The following is a 15,504-nucleotide window of genomic DNA, read 5'->3' as shown; positions in this document are numbered from 1 at the left end:
CTCCTGAAACTGAGAAGCTTCTGCAAGGCAAAGGACACAGTCAACAAGACAAAACGGCAGCCTACAGAATGGGAAAAGATATTCACCAACCCCACATCTGACAGAGAGCTGATTCCCAAAATACACAATGAACACAAGAAGCAAGTCTCCAAAACACCAAATGAACCAATTAAAAAGTGGGTTACAAAACTAAATAGAGACTTCTCAATAGAGAAGTCTAAAATGGCTGATAGACACTTAAAGTGCTCAACATCCTTAGCCATCAGGGAAATGCAAATCAAAACAACTCTGAGATACAATCTTACTCCTGCCAGAATGGCTAAAATCAAAACCTCCAATGACAGTTTATGCTTGAGAGGATGTGGAGAAAGGGGAACACTCCTCCACAGCCACTTTGGAAATCAGTATGGGGATTTCTCAGGAAAATGGGAATCAGTCTACCACAAGATCCAGCAATTCCACTCTTAGGCATATACCCAAAAGATGCACACTCATACAACAAGGGTGCCTGTTCCACTATGTTCATAGCAGCATTATTTGTAATAGCCAGAACCTGGAAGCAACCTATATGCCCCTCAACTGAAGAGTGGTTAGAGAAAATATGGTACATTTACACAATGGAGTACTACTCAGCAGAAAAAAAACAATGGAATATTGAAATTTGCAGGCAAATGGATGGCACTAGAAGAAACCATCCTGAGTGACGTAGCCCATACACAAAAAGACAAACATGGTATGTACTCACTCCTATATGGGTTTTAGACATGGAGCAGAGGATTGCCAGCCCACAATACCACCACCAGAGAGTCTGGGAAACAGGTAGGACCCTAAGAGAGATATACATGGTATCCTGGAGAAGGGGAATGAGACAGGATATCCTGAGTAGATTGGGAGCATGGGGGGAAGGGAGGGGAGAGGGAGTTGGGAGAAAGAAAGGGGGAGAAGAGGAGGGGAGAGGAGGACATGGGGGAGCAGGAAGGTTGAGTCGGGGGAGAATAGAAGAGAACAAGATGAGAGATACCATAATAGGAGATCTGGCACTAGTGAGATTTTTGGAGATCTACAAGGATGATACCAACTGGCAATCTCAGCAATAGTGGAGAGGCTACCTTAAATGTCCTTTCCCAGTAATGAGATTGATGACTATCTTATATGCCATCCTAAAGCCTTCATCCAGTGACTGATGGAAGCAGAGGCAGACACCCACAGCTAAACACTAAACTGAACTCCTGGAACCCAGTTGCAGATAGGGAGTAGTGATGAGCAAAGGGGTCAAGAACGGGCTGGTGAAACCCACAGAAACAGTTGACCTGAACAAAGGGGAGTTCATGGACCCCAGGCTGATGACTGAGGGGCTAGCATGGGACTGATCCAGACCCCCTGAGCAAGGGTATTAGTGAGGAGGCCTCAGCAATCTATGGAGCCTCATGGTCAGTATTTATCCCTGACTTTGGGAGCCTATTCCACGTAGATGGATGCTCTCTTAGCCTGGATACATGGGGGAGGACCTAAGCCCTGCCCAGGATGATATGACAGACATTGGAGATCCTCTATGTAGGGCCTCACCCTCCCTGGAGAGCAGAGAGGGGATGGGGGGCTCTGGGGGTTTGGTGGGGGCCGCAGGAGGAGGGGAGAGAAAGGGAGCTGATATTGACATGTGAAGCAATCTTGCCTATAATTTAAATTTCAAAAGTGGAAAGAAATGAAGTGGAGCACAGCAGAGAAGAAATAAAGAAAGGGGAAGGGGGCAAAGAAAGAAAAAATAGGTGCAGAGACAGGGAGACAGAGAGAGGACAGAAGAGAGTCAGGAAATGTCCTGTCTGCTCCAGGGGAACAGCAGGAAAGAGATTGTAAGTGGGTGGGGGTCTTTCTTTCAAAGGGGCCCTTCGCAGCTGCGTGCTGACCAGGGTACTGCCTGAGTGCATTCTGTCAGGTGACGGGGCAGGCCAGCATATTGCCTGGCTTCTTACAGTGTCAACATCTGGGCTTGTCTTTGTTGGGTAAGTAGTCTGTTCTTTGGTTGCTCTTGCCCTCTCAGGATTCTAGTCAAGTGTGGTGTCTTTGGAATCCCTTGTAGAGAATGCTTCTTGTAGGTCTGATAGTGATAGAAGGGATGGGAAATGGGCTAGGAAGAGATACTGAGAGGGGTAACCAGAAAGAGCTAAGGAGACTGAGGTCTGCATCAAGAGGTGGATTTCCCTAGGAATAGAGACAGAGTGGGAGAAGGGGCTCCTGCAAGCTGACTGCTAGAATGGTAACAGAGTACAAGAAGGATAATGAAAGTTGTGTACTGAGTCCTAGTTCAGGACAGTCACTAAGGGTCCCTGGTGGAAAGTGATTCTGAGGAGGGGCAGCTGACTCTAAGGAATGGAGATGGGTTAGAGAGAACGGCAGAGAGGGTCAAGATTATAGATTCTTTTTTTTTAAGAGGCAGGGTTTCTCTGTATTGTTTTGGAGGCTATCGGTCCAGCCCAGCCTCGAACTCACAGAGATCCTTCTGCCTCTGCCTCCTGAGTGCTGGGATTAAAGGCATGCGCCACCACCACCCGGCAAGATTATAGATTCTTAAACCTCTATGTAAACAAAGCATGAACTTGAGTATTATATTTAAGTCCCAAAGAAAAAATAACTATTGCGTTTAGATAAAACAATTAAGAAAACTTCATAACCCTAGTATCATAAGTTAGAAGTTGCACTATGTCATCAGATTGGTTATTAATATTATCTGGAGTAGTTTTCACTATATACATATTCAGTTCTCATTCAAATTAGGAAAACTATAACAAAATATGAAGGCATACTTTTAAAACTGTTTTCCCTACTAAGACTAGGACTGGAAAGCAAAACTATTGAAAAGCAAGAAAATGTGTCAAGTAGAAATACATTATAACAACCATATCAATATGCAGTCCATGTAGGAAAGACATCACATACCCCTCTCTTCGGAAGATCGTCCGAAAGCAGTCTCCTAAGCTTTTATAACTTTGTGGGTCCGTTTTGCTTCTTTGGACCTGGAACCTAGGGAAAAAAATCAAGCAACAACAGAAAAAAATTAAAATTTGGCCAAATGGCTTTTCTTGTTTTTAAAATATTAGAGATGTAGCTTTTCCAGAGTGATTTAAAATATTCTCACGGTTACTATGGATTTCATTGATTTATTTTTTTATGTAACCTTTACTTTGTTTCTGTTATTACCTTATTAATGGCCCTTTGTACTTTACTAGGGCCCATATTTTGGTTTCTCAGCCAAGCAGACATATCCTAAGGCATTTAGATTGTGTGTGTGTGTGTGTGTGTGTGTGTGTGTGTGTGAGAGAGAGAGAGAGAGAGAGAATAGAATGCACAGATGCAACACATTGTTTTAATACATATTTCAGAAATGTGAAGATATGTATGAAAGAAATACAAAGATAAAACTTTAATTAATGTTACCTAATAGACATTTAATAAAAAGGTTTAAAAGTACAGAGGAATTAATATGGTGTAAGTTAGACTCCAAGGGTGAACTTGGAACTAATTCTGTTACAATTTACCATCGTGACTTCAGCATGGGACAAGGTCTTTGCACAAGTGCAATACTCTGCACATAGTTGGTGCTCAGTGAAGATGTGCTCCATTTCTGAGTCATCCTCTTTTACATTCTGTTTCCTTGGTATAATCATTTCTCTTCCACTGTAGCCTACTAAATGCAGAAGCCTCCAATATGGCAGTTTAACTTTTCCTGTGTTTGCCCTGAGGTCTATTTCTAAAGATATGATAATAAATATTCATTTTATCACGTGCCAGTTTTAATCCATTCTCTGGCTTATCTGTCTGTTTACCCTTCATTTTTAGCTCTTTATCCTAAATTCTGATTTAAGGCCATTATTCCTCCTCTGATTCCTGCCATAATTTCACCTGCTTCCTTCTTGTCCTCTTGTAGGTGCTTTTCAGAGTTAATTCTGATATCATCTAGTTCAAAGTACTTTTCATGCCATTATCATGATAGTCACACTTCTTCTTCTAGGGATAACGCTCCTTATCATTGTAATCTCTGGGGAATTGTGCTTAAAACCCAGACTCATTACAGACAAGAGTGAATGTATCACTCTGCTAAAACGCACTGGGCAACTGAAGTAAAGCTGAAGTTACATTGGATTTTGTAACGTGGAAAGGTGATAATTTTGGGGGTCAGGGCAGCATCTGTCTAGAGATATGTCAGTGAATCTTCCAGAAAAGTTCCTGGCACAAACAAGTCCCTAACCTAATGTGCATGGACTGACTGAGTAGTATAGAGGGGCAGCATGGAGTGGAGAACAATTGTGAAGGCAGAAGTAACCTCAGTGCGAGGGCATGATGCCAGGATTCAGAGCAGCAGGCATGTAAAGGTGTGCAAATTTGGGAAGTCTTCTGTTTAACTCATTTTCTGTTGATATTTCAGCATGGTCTCCTGCTCAACTTTAACACAGCAAGCAATATTCCACAACACTGTGTTGGCTGTTGTTAAACTTTAAAATGTCATATTCGTCTTAGTACTGTGGGACTTTTAGTCACAGTTGCAGCTGTGCTGGCACAATCAATTTAGAAGCTTAGTTTCTGAACAAGAGCTACACTCTTAAATTTAAACGGTGCAGGGCTATGCAGATACTTAATCTGTGAGCCCCTTGCTGTGAAATCGTAAGAACCCAACTTCAATCCCCAGGACCCACGTGAAAAAGCCAGGAGTGCTAGTGCACGCTCAGATTTATAGCACCAGAGAGGTAGAGACGGGGATTCCTGTGGCTCGCTGGCCAACCAGTTTCTCCTGCTTGGCAAGCACCAAGCCTAGTGAGAAACTCTGCCTCCAAAAATCAAGATGGATTGTACTTGAGGAATGACATCCAAGGTTGTTATGTGTGCATGCATACACAGAAACATGCACACACATATGCACACACACATGCATGCATGAACAAAAACTAAATATACAGAACTTATCAGAGGAGTATGAACCGAGACATCTGGCTCACTCAGCCTGTTTTAGATGCAGACGGGCACCTGTGTGTATATACCACTAGATGGAAGGACTCAGAAAGAGGTCTGTCTAGACTAAGAACAAGACTTGATGGTTTCGGCATTTCTAGACTACATCAGATAGATAAGATAACTTTGTATTTTAAAATAATTTAACACTACACAGAAAGTAATGCAATAGGAGAATCATTTATGGGTTTGTACGACAAATAGCCATGTAGCATACAGAGCAATTTCCAAAGTATTGGAATTTTGGTTTAGTCCAAATGACCACTCCCATTTCTTCATTTGCATATCTGTGGCCTGAGTTCATTGCTGCTTATGACGCATTTTCTCATGTTTAATAGAGAAATCGAAAACTCTTCTATTGTAACTGTTTAATAAAATTATTTAAAAGATTTTCACTTATTGTAAAAGCATTACATGTACATACATGTTTCTCATGATATCTGTAATAGTCTTTCATTAAATACCTTTATATCAGTCAAATTCTTTTGTAGATGCTTTTCTTTTAAACTGCCAAGTTTTTTCTTAATTTCACAATGGTTCAGTACATTACGTCCACCTTTAAGAAGCATGATAAAAAGGTGAGAAAACAAAATTGAAAATTTAAGAGTCCTTAGTAACCCCAAATACCTGAAATGTTAAGTACCATGGGCATGGTATTATCCGGGTGTTCGGGGCTGTGGTGGGATTACTGCTCTCTGTGAAGGCTCAGGAAGAGATTCACAAAGGGAAAGAGTACTTGAGCTGGTCCTCATGGGACTCCATAGGCAAACAGAGGCAACAGCAGTCCAGGTGGGGAAATGTGCCAAGGCCCTGAGGGAAAGCTGTGCTTCCTAATGGAGAAATTAGGGAAGCATTCCTCCACATTAGCAGGCTTCCTGGGTTTCCCTCAGGAAGATGCCATGATGCTCTGCTAGCACATGCTTGCTCAGGACGGATGCAGACCTAGTCAGGCTCAGAGGAGGGTATCCAGGTGAGGAGAACCAAAGCCCAGTAGAAGATATTTATCTTTTCCTGAGTAAGCTAAGTACTTCAGCTCTCTGGGTGGTCATCTTACAGATGTGTGAACATGCTTCCAGGCAGTACTGTGAGTCAGCAGATAGACCAATGCACATTTAAATTATAGTCAAAATTAACCTCTCTTTAACTGCTGAGGTTAAAAAAACTCCAGTTTTTTCTAAGATATTGACTAATTCAGATACTATGTGGGTTTGTACAAATGTACACTACTAACCAGGCTATTAGAAGTATAGGCACTTTACTTCTTAGATGAAATTCCTTTTCTTTTTTAAGAATAAAAAAGTCATAGTTGCAATCAATTTTACATTGAATTAATGTGAGTATTGAGCACTATTATGCCACATGTACTCTACTCCTTGGGGTCTATGTTTTGCATTTTAGACATGGTTCTACATTTTAGAAATGTGTGGCTTATGAGAAGGAGACATGTAAAGAGATGTTGTCAATACAAGTCATAATGTCTAGAAATGGCATTTTGGAATGTCAGCTGCCAGCCAGTGAGTTTTATTAATACTACTATCCTGATGCAGGAGATGAACTTTCTGTGGAGTGACTGTTGCTGATGAAAAATAGTACTTTGCAAAAAGGAAAAACAAGGAAAGGATCTCTTTGGGCTAAAAAAAATCTGTGATTGCACTTCACTAGTTCTCAATTCCATTTTAGACCAGGCACTTAAGAGTGGTCAGTGGGATGACCAGGAGCGATTCATGCAGATTGACCGTCTGATGAATGGTGCGCCACTCATGGTGGGCAGGAGACACAAAGGCGCCTGCGCTGTATGAGCAAATCGGAGGAGAGGAGGGCACTCTGAACAGCGAGACTTGCGAAGGAGTCAGAGGACCAAACACACTGAGCTCAGAGAGCAGTGTCCCTTCCACTGTGCCTAGCATAGATGGTGTGCCATACTTTGCACAGGAATATATGCAATTGTAGCTACATGACACATGGCTTACTCTGACTGGAGAGTTATCAGGTCTTCTAAGGAAGCTGTTTTAAGTTGACATAATTATAGTACATTTTGGTCATGTAAAACAGCCATTTCCTTCTTCCTTTCTGCTTTACCTCACCATTTTCCAAGCTGCATTCTGGGTTAACAAATTCTCTCTATGCTCAGGGAGACAATTTTCCAGTCATGTGATACAACTCTGCAGTGTTGCAAAGACAAAGCCGCCCCTCTCTCTTGATTGTGCTGAGAAGAAAAACTTGGACTTCTCTATTGTCTTTATAAAAGTAGTTTGGTCACATCTGGAATCTCCATCTGTAACTTCATTTAATAGAAAGAGTGGTTGCTGCCAAAGACACAAACTGGACAACACACAACACTTGAGAGCTACGCGGTGCCTAAGATCCCGTCAGAATCAAACCCAAGGGAAAGGAACATGGCTCAAACCCTGCAGCCCTTCCACGGAGCCAAGGGGACATTCAGCCATAGGGTCTGCCAGTGCAAGATGGCACACACTTAGTATTGGGAGTAACTGGCTCTTCCATTGACTCCACCAGGAATACCAAACAAGTTACTATGATAGCCACCCAATGTTCACATGCAGATGTACCTAAGGCAGGGCAGTGTATTTGTTTCCACACACTCAACCATTTCCCAAGAATCATGGCTGCAGCAGTTCCCACTAACTTAAATGTGTGCCCAGCAAGACCCGCTTAAACTTGTGTGTGTGGTGATGGTGAGAGGTGACGCTTCAGTTTGCTGAAATACTACTGAGACACGGCCAGAAGAAGGATGCCTGTGAGAAGAGTGGTTTGCTGCTTTAGAAGGCTAAAAAGAAGTGATTTTAAAGTGTCAGGTCTGACTTCCAAAGGATGTGTACATTATATATTGTATCTTTTGTGAATATACAGCATTTAACTACAACTACAAAGGGTTGGATTGGCATAGGGGATAGAATTATTTTCAGGCATGCATGTACATTTGCACAGTGCACACTCTGTTTTAAATGTTTATTTAATTTTTGTTTTGTTTTTGCTTTTAATTTTTAAAAATTGTGTGTGTGTGTGTATATGCGTGCCTGTGTTTGCATGTGCATGTGTGTGTGTGTGCCTGTGTTCATGCAGAGGTCTGAGGACAGCTTGCAGGAGTCTGGTCTCTTTTCTTCTGTGTGGTTCCTGGGGATTAAACTTGGATCTCCAGGCTTGGGGATAACCCCCTGAGCCATCTAACTAGCAAACAGACTGCTTTTCAGTGAGGTAATTTGGTAAGCCCTGGGGGGAGGGAGCTGAAGGGAATTTGGGGGCAAAGGCTGTTGTGAGTCATCTCACTGCACTGTTGAAAAATCCAGTTGAATTTGTGTGATAAGTGAAGTTTATTTTTGGTATCCCCTCTCTGAGAACATCTTCTAGCACAAGAGATTTTATGTTCTCTTCCATTGTCTTCCCATCCAACCCAGCCCTCAGAAACCGTTCACATCAAACACTTCTCTTTACCATCACTTCTACTTGGATGTATTGTCTGTCTGTCAAAGCTTGCCCCCTATTAAATCCCTATTTAAGGGATCTTAGCTACCAAGGAGGAGGCAGCAAGGTTTGGTTTTGTTCGGGGTGGGGATGCAGGGATCCTAGGCACCAAAGCTCTAAGTGGCACCTCGTTCTCCTTCAATGGCACTGTATGCCACCACAGCGCATTAGCCCATATGGTAATTGCACCCTTGTGTCAAAAGAGGTGAGCCACAGGCGAGCCACACTGGAGACACAGAGGAGGCATCCCCAGTTACAATTCCAGTGACGTGTAACACAGTCCCGTCTGCCTTTCTCCTCGGTGGTACAACAGAACAGCAGACAGCAGGTCTATAGAATTTTGGAGGAAAAACAATTAGATTTAATTCTTGAGTTGCTTAGTCACAAGAGAGAAGGGACATTCGTGTTACTGTATAAACCCTCTGTATCTCTCTGAGTACGGCACTGCTGTGGCCTGATAAGCGGTGATGAACCTAATGGAACTCCCTGTGGAGATCTTTGTAAATGTGCTATGAACAAAGATTATTAGTAATTACCAGAATATTACATGTACTCCTTAATAAACACTTAAGAATCCCACTAATGAATCAGAGATTAACAGACCAAAGGGTTTGTAATTACAGAACACATTAAAAGGATAACTGCAGGAAGATTAAATAAAGATTTTAAGTCACTGTAATTAGTCAAACTTACTGAAGTAAGATGTTGCTCCTACAGAGTCTGTTTACTTTCTTGCTCATCGGACGAACACCGCCAAAGTCACATCAAACAGGCAAAGGCATGTCAGAGGTTTGGAAACTGATTTATATACCTACCTCACCAACTTTGGGGAAAGGCCCTACAATGCACAGAGTTGGACAGTTTCCCACCACCTGTACTGGCTTCCTTCATTCTCTAACATCACCTGCTGACAGAAATGTTCTCTTCCTGTGGTCAGAAATACTCTGGAGACCCACGCTGCCATCCTTGTAGAAAAGTCATGCAGATGCTGGGGTGCTAATGAAGATTTTCTAAGAAGATGGTTCTCCTAATTTTTAATTATATTTATTTGTTCATTTTGTGTGCACATGTGTGCATGTACTCACAGGTACCACAGCATGTGTGCATGCAGTCACAGGTACCGTGGCATGTGTGTATGTGCTCACGGGTACCATGGCATGTGTGCATGTGCTCACGGGTACCATGGCATGTGTGCATGCAGTCACAGGTACCATGGCATGTGTGCATGCGGTCACAGGTACCACGGCATGTGTGTGTGTGGTCACAGGTACCATGGCATGTGTGCATGCAGTCACAGTTACCATGACATGTGTGCATGGAGTCACAGGTACCACGGCATGTGTGTATGCAGTCACAGGTACCATGGCATGTGTGCATGCAGTCACAGTTACCATGACATGTGTGCATGGAGTCACAGGTACCACGGCATGTGTGCATGCCCAGACCACTCTTGGAGTCTTCTTTCCTAAGTCCTAGGGAAAGGTTTTCTCTAAACACTCTACGTCAGTACCTTACTTTTCAGTTGGAAGTTACTATTGATTGTCATTGTGAACAGTGGTTTTTGAAAAGTTAGTTATGAACATTTTGTTTCACTTCAGGTTAAATACAGTAATTTTACATTTAACTTTGTCTTGGAAACTGATAAAATTCAATCATGGAGGGATTTGGATTACGGCCATAAAACTAACAGAGACTTCCCATCTGTAGAGGGGTCAGGGGTAAAAGTTTTGGGGAAACAAGGATGAATGATACACAAATTCTGGCCTCTGGAATAGAAGAAACATTAGGGAACAGAGATGAGACGCTAGTAATTAACTCCAAAACAGCACAGAATGTGTGCTCATTAGAGGTTCCAGGAGCTTGGTTCCCCTGGGATCTCACCATTGCATGTGTTCTCTGGGCTATTGGTCACAGCCTGGTGTCAGGTAACACTTGAAAATAATGCTAGCAGGTCCACCAGAATTGTGGCATTTGACCCTGGCTGAGCAGTGATTGACAAATAGGGCTCAACAGCTATGATTGTACATAGTTGGCTATGCATTGAATTATTCTAAAACTTCAAGGAAAGAAAAGTTTCCTTATTATTGCTTAGTCATTTTTTTCTTTTCATCTGGCAAAACATTATACCTGTCTTAATTCCACATGTCTTTACTACACACAGGTGCACTGATCTATGCTTTGGCTTAGAACTTACGAAATTGTGAATAATACCAATACATTTCTCTGTTCTTTAAAAACAGTTTATAATTGGAAGAAATATGTAACCTGGAGCACTCATTGGCCTAGATAATTACTACAGATAAGGTGGTGACATCTTGGCAAGGCCACAAAAGCAAGGAAGTGCCTCTGTGTCATGTAATTTTGAACATGTTTTTTTAACAGAGCTTCAAAAAATTATCTCTCTGAAATATCAGATCAGCCTCTATAGCCTCATTACATTTTAAGTAATTCTCTGTGATCCTCGATATGTCTAACTGCAGCTCTTCTCAGGAGTCAGAGACAAGTATAGGCTGATGTTTGAGGCTGTACACTTTATAATTTATACTTAACGATAATTTAAGTATCCTGTAAATGGTTCATCATTTGCCAACTACACATTTTGTTACAATAAACGTCTACTCAGTGTCTCTCAGTGTGGTGAAGCATACCACTTTCTGACTATCTTGCATTGTTATATGACATTTCTTGTACTTAGATCCTATGGAAAATCTAAATTGCAAAATGAATTGTGATCAAGTTCATTGTACCAGCCGGCACAAGGTCTGCCAGCTGTTTATGTAGGTTGGTGGGTAATAACTAAGTGCGCTGATAATCTAATGCTAAGCCTTATTTTAATGGCAACATGCTAGTTAGCAAGTCAGAGGCAAAGGATCACTAGAGATTACAGCTTAATCTAATAATGCTAAACCACAAGTAATGAAACAGACTGATTAACATGGCTGGATAATTAAAGTGCTCTAGGAATAAACTGGTCTCCATTAAACAGAGACTTAACTAACATGACTTTCAATTATTTTGTTTTGTAAGACATATATCACATCAAAACGACAACCATAAAGAGCACAAAATCAAAGCAAAACTACACTTAAAATCAGGTTGTAGTGTGGCCATTCTAGATGTATATATGCATACATTCATATGCACACATTTAATCAAACCTCATATTTAATGCCAACAAATAATTTCACAGAGATGTGCTCCCTTCAGCTTTTTCCCGCATGCTGATCTAGGCTAGTCATTGCAACTACAGTTGCATGGAACTGTATCATGCTTGGAGAATGTGGATTGAAGATCAGAAATAAAATCTACTATCAAGGTAACGAGAATGAAGGAGGTTGCATTGACTTCAGTCATCAAATAAATGGTCATACTCAACACATTTCATGGTTTCCCTATATTCCAAACATAATTAGCTAATACCCACCTCTACAAAAGTTATCATATCCTTTTCCTATTTTGTCCTTCCCACCTCCCTCCTGGCATACAAAGGATTTTCCGGCATCACCACCTTATACTTGATGACAGGCAACTACCATCCTTAGGTGTCAAGTGGGGCTTGTTGTTCAGGATGAGACTGAAGCTTTTGGTTTCCAGCTTCCATAAAAGTTTTCCAGAACAGAATGTGGTCAAATCTGCCGGAACCCCTCGCTGGCTCTGGGAACCGAGCCATTTTGTGAAAACTAATTATTCACCAGAGACTCGGCAAGGGAAAATGTCAGAGAATTCAGAGCCTGGAGACCTGAGAGATGACTGCACTTGATTTTAACGACTCAAATGTGCCCATGGTAGGGTTATTTAGTGATGATCAGGAGGTCTTCGGGGAGGAAGGGTTAAAGAGCCAGTGCTTTCTTTGCATCCACGAACACGGACTCTAGAAAGAAACTCACGGAGGGGAGACGTTAAAGTCCTCGAGTCAGGAAGAAAACTTGCTTAGCATGGAGGAGGAAGTTTTTATTTCATTTTATTTTTATCAAGGTTGGCCTTGTGGGTCACTAAGATTTGGATAAAGTGTGATCATTTTCAAATTTGGGCAGAATTTAAGGGAATGTTAAAGGTGGACAGGACTCCTAATGGTGAAGAAATGACCATCAATACAGATACCCTTTTCAGCTCTGAGGACATTTTAAATTACATTTTCTCACCCCAAGGTGTCTTTTAATTTCAGTTTTCTTTTCATCCCCAGGTCAGGGGATGGTCCTCTCAAGCCAAGCATCTTCACTAGTAAGAAGAGGATAACGTCACATGCGTGTCACTCACCCAGCTGACAATGAGCTTTACATCTGGAATCCACCCCCCAAAAAAACCCCAAAACAATGACAACAAAAAAACAAACAAACAAAACAACCCTCAGTTTTCTATTAACCACTGTGGGACAGCAGCAGCCATCCAACTCTGTTGAATCTGCTTCAACATGTCTCAGGGTCTGTGGCTGTCACAGAGAGCTGGGATGGGGCCATCTTCCTAGGGAGGTTTAGATGAAGTTAAGCTTGAAGAATAGACATGTGTGATCCTTCTAGGTGACTGGATCAGTATTGACCAGATGACATAACAAAACGTCTGCCTATCTAGTTCTATTGAATATGGTTATTTATTTCCAAGTGTACAGGTCTCGTTTGTGTGCCTGGGGAACACTGTCAACTGTCAATAGCAACTACTGAACTCTCTTCTTATCTCTTGTTCATTTTCCTCTGCTCCTCTCTCCTCTCCTTCATTACCCCCTTTCTCTTTATCTCACTTAGCATTTCTTTTTCTCAGTTAAATTATTTTAATAACAAATATTCCACTGTGTCACAAACCTATACTCACAATAGCCCCAGTAAAAAGGGGAAAGTTTTATCAGTTTCAAATAATATGTTAAAGGTTAATTTAAAATGTCTTAGGACTCTAGTAATTCAGGAGATGCATGCATTAATTTTACTCAGGAGCAGGCCTAACCTGTCCAGAGAATATGTACAGGAAACTATGTTTCACTAGTTAAACAGATGCCTAATGAGAAGCCACTCATAGTTTGGCAGTATTACAGGTAGGCACTTTGGCAAGGAACGAAACTCTGTAAGGCAGTTTAAGTCATCTGATTTTTATAAAAGTCAGATCTTAATGTAGCTAACAACTTTTACATAACTTTGCGTCTTACAGCATAATTACCTTTAAAGACAACTCAGTGTTACAAATTAAAATGTAGATGATTGGGCATCTTGGGTAACCTAAGTTCTAAAATGCTAAGTAGTAAGCATAAGCAGTCCACTAGAAATGGGGCCCAAAGGAGAAACCTACAATGAACGCATCCATGAGGGTTAAAGCACCTCTTTCAGATTTTTGTTGGGATGAGCTCTTGTGTCCATCAAAGCTGTCATCACCCACACTGCACTAATGAGCATAAAGTCCAGGTGGGAGATGATAGGAGTTTCATCTTTACAGGTAGCACCGTATTGCCAAGCACTCAAGAACAAATGGTATTCCTTAATAATGATGCTTATACACAGCTCAAGCAACGTAAAACCCACCAAGTGTCATGATGAACAGAGCAACTGAGTGTTAAACTAAATCATTGGCCTCAAAGGAAATTAGCACTCTGGTGGGAGACAAATATGTAACAGGAAAGCACTACTAGCAGACAAGCTACTCTTGTTAGTGCCCTCTTTGCTTGCCTTCCCCATTGTACAAAGAACCCAATACACCATTCTCAGGCCAACTGGGTCTTTTTTTGTCATTTCTTTGTTTGGTTTTGTTTATTGCTTCTGAGCAAATTCTTGCTTCATAGGCCAGACTGGTCTCAAATTGATCCTCCTGCCTCAGTTTCTCAAGGTGTGTGCCACCACATCCTGCTGTGTGTGGGTGGGGGGTCCTTTTGAGCAGGAACTACTCTACCGTGCTGAGATGTTCTCTGTCTTGGCTAAGCTGAAGCAGACCAGTGTTGACACCAATGCCTCATGGTTCTCCTCAGATTCTTTGTTTGCTGTGCAGAGCTTTCTCTTTATTCTCCTATCGAGAGGCAAGGAGGTATCACATATTAGCGTATGTGTCTCTAAGCTGCTCTCTTTGCTCACTCTGGCTCTCCCACTCAAATGAGTCAGGTTCACTGCCTGGCCTTTGAAATGGCTTTTGAATGTCCAGAGACCATTAGTGCATGTGGTTGGTTTCTTTGTTTTGTGCCAGAGGTACGTGGCCTCTGACTGAGTTTGAACTTTGCCCGAGAATGAGCTGTGAAAAAACTCCTTTAGCATTTGGTGGCTCATGGGCTCTGGTGGGTACACACAGGTAATGTACCGACAGTGGCTCCATCTCTCCTCTCTCGGGAAAGAAGGCCTGCAGTCTCCAACTCTGATCTCTTCTGGATCCCTCCACTCCAGGACCTTCAGAAAGTGTTCCGTTCTCCTTGAAGGTGAACAAGAGCTAATTCAGATCTACTTTACACTGATGGAGCAGCTGACAGCACAAAGCACATCAAACATGCCAAAGTAGTTCCTGCTCCAGGCCGTCCCTGTGCTTGCCTTGTGGGCTGTTTCTGTTTGTTTCTTCAAATAAAACGCCAGTGTGTGTGTGTGTGTGTGTGTGTGTGTGTGTGTGTGTATGTGTGTGTGTGTGCGTGTGTGTGTGTGTATGTGTGTGTGTGTGTTTGTGTGGTGTGTATGTTGTGTGTATGTGCTGTGTGTGTGAGTGTGTTGTATGTGTGTTGCGTGTGTGAGTGTGTTTTGTGTGTTGTGTATGTTGTGTGTTGTATGTGTGTGTTATGTGTGTGAATGTGTGTTGTATGTAGTGTGTGAGTGTGTATGTGTTATGTGTGTGTTGTGTGTGTGGTGTGTGGTATGTGTGTGTCTGTCTTATGTGTGTGTTGTATGTGTGTTGTGTGTGAGTATGTGTTGTGTGTGTTGTGTATGTGTATGTGTTGTGTTGTGTGTGTGTTGTGTTTGAGTGTGTTGTGTGTTGTGTTTGAGTGTGTGTTGTGTTGTGTATGTGTTATGTGTGGTGTGTGTATGTGTGTGTGAGTGTGTATTCTGTGTGTTGTGTTGTATGTGTGTG

General features: G+C 41.9%; 1 protein-coding gene across 1 annotated transcript in view; it reads right to left on the bottom strand.

Annotated features, from left to right (window-relative positions):
- The window catches only part of Slc25a21 (solute carrier family 25 member 21), a 496,301-nt gene that overhangs the window by 151,891 nt on the left and 328,906 nt on the right, over positions 1-15,504 (bottom strand). The window contains exon 3 of the mRNA XM_040743058.1: positions 2,935-3,018. Within this exon, the coding sequence (XP_040598992.1) occupies positions 2,935-3,018 (84 nt within the window). The remainder of the gene's footprint in view (positions 1-2,934; positions 3,019-15,504) is intronic.

The sequence above is a fragment of the Mesocricetus auratus genome, unplaced genomic scaffold (genome assembly GCF_017639785.1).
Source record: "Mesocricetus auratus isolate SY011 unplaced genomic scaffold, BCM_Maur_2.0 Super-Scaffold_15014, whole genome shotgun sequence".
Classification (NCBI taxonomy): domain Eukaryota; kingdom Metazoa; phylum Chordata; class Mammalia; order Rodentia; family Cricetidae; genus Mesocricetus; species Mesocricetus auratus.
This window is presented reverse-complemented; position numbering and strand designations above follow the sequence as displayed.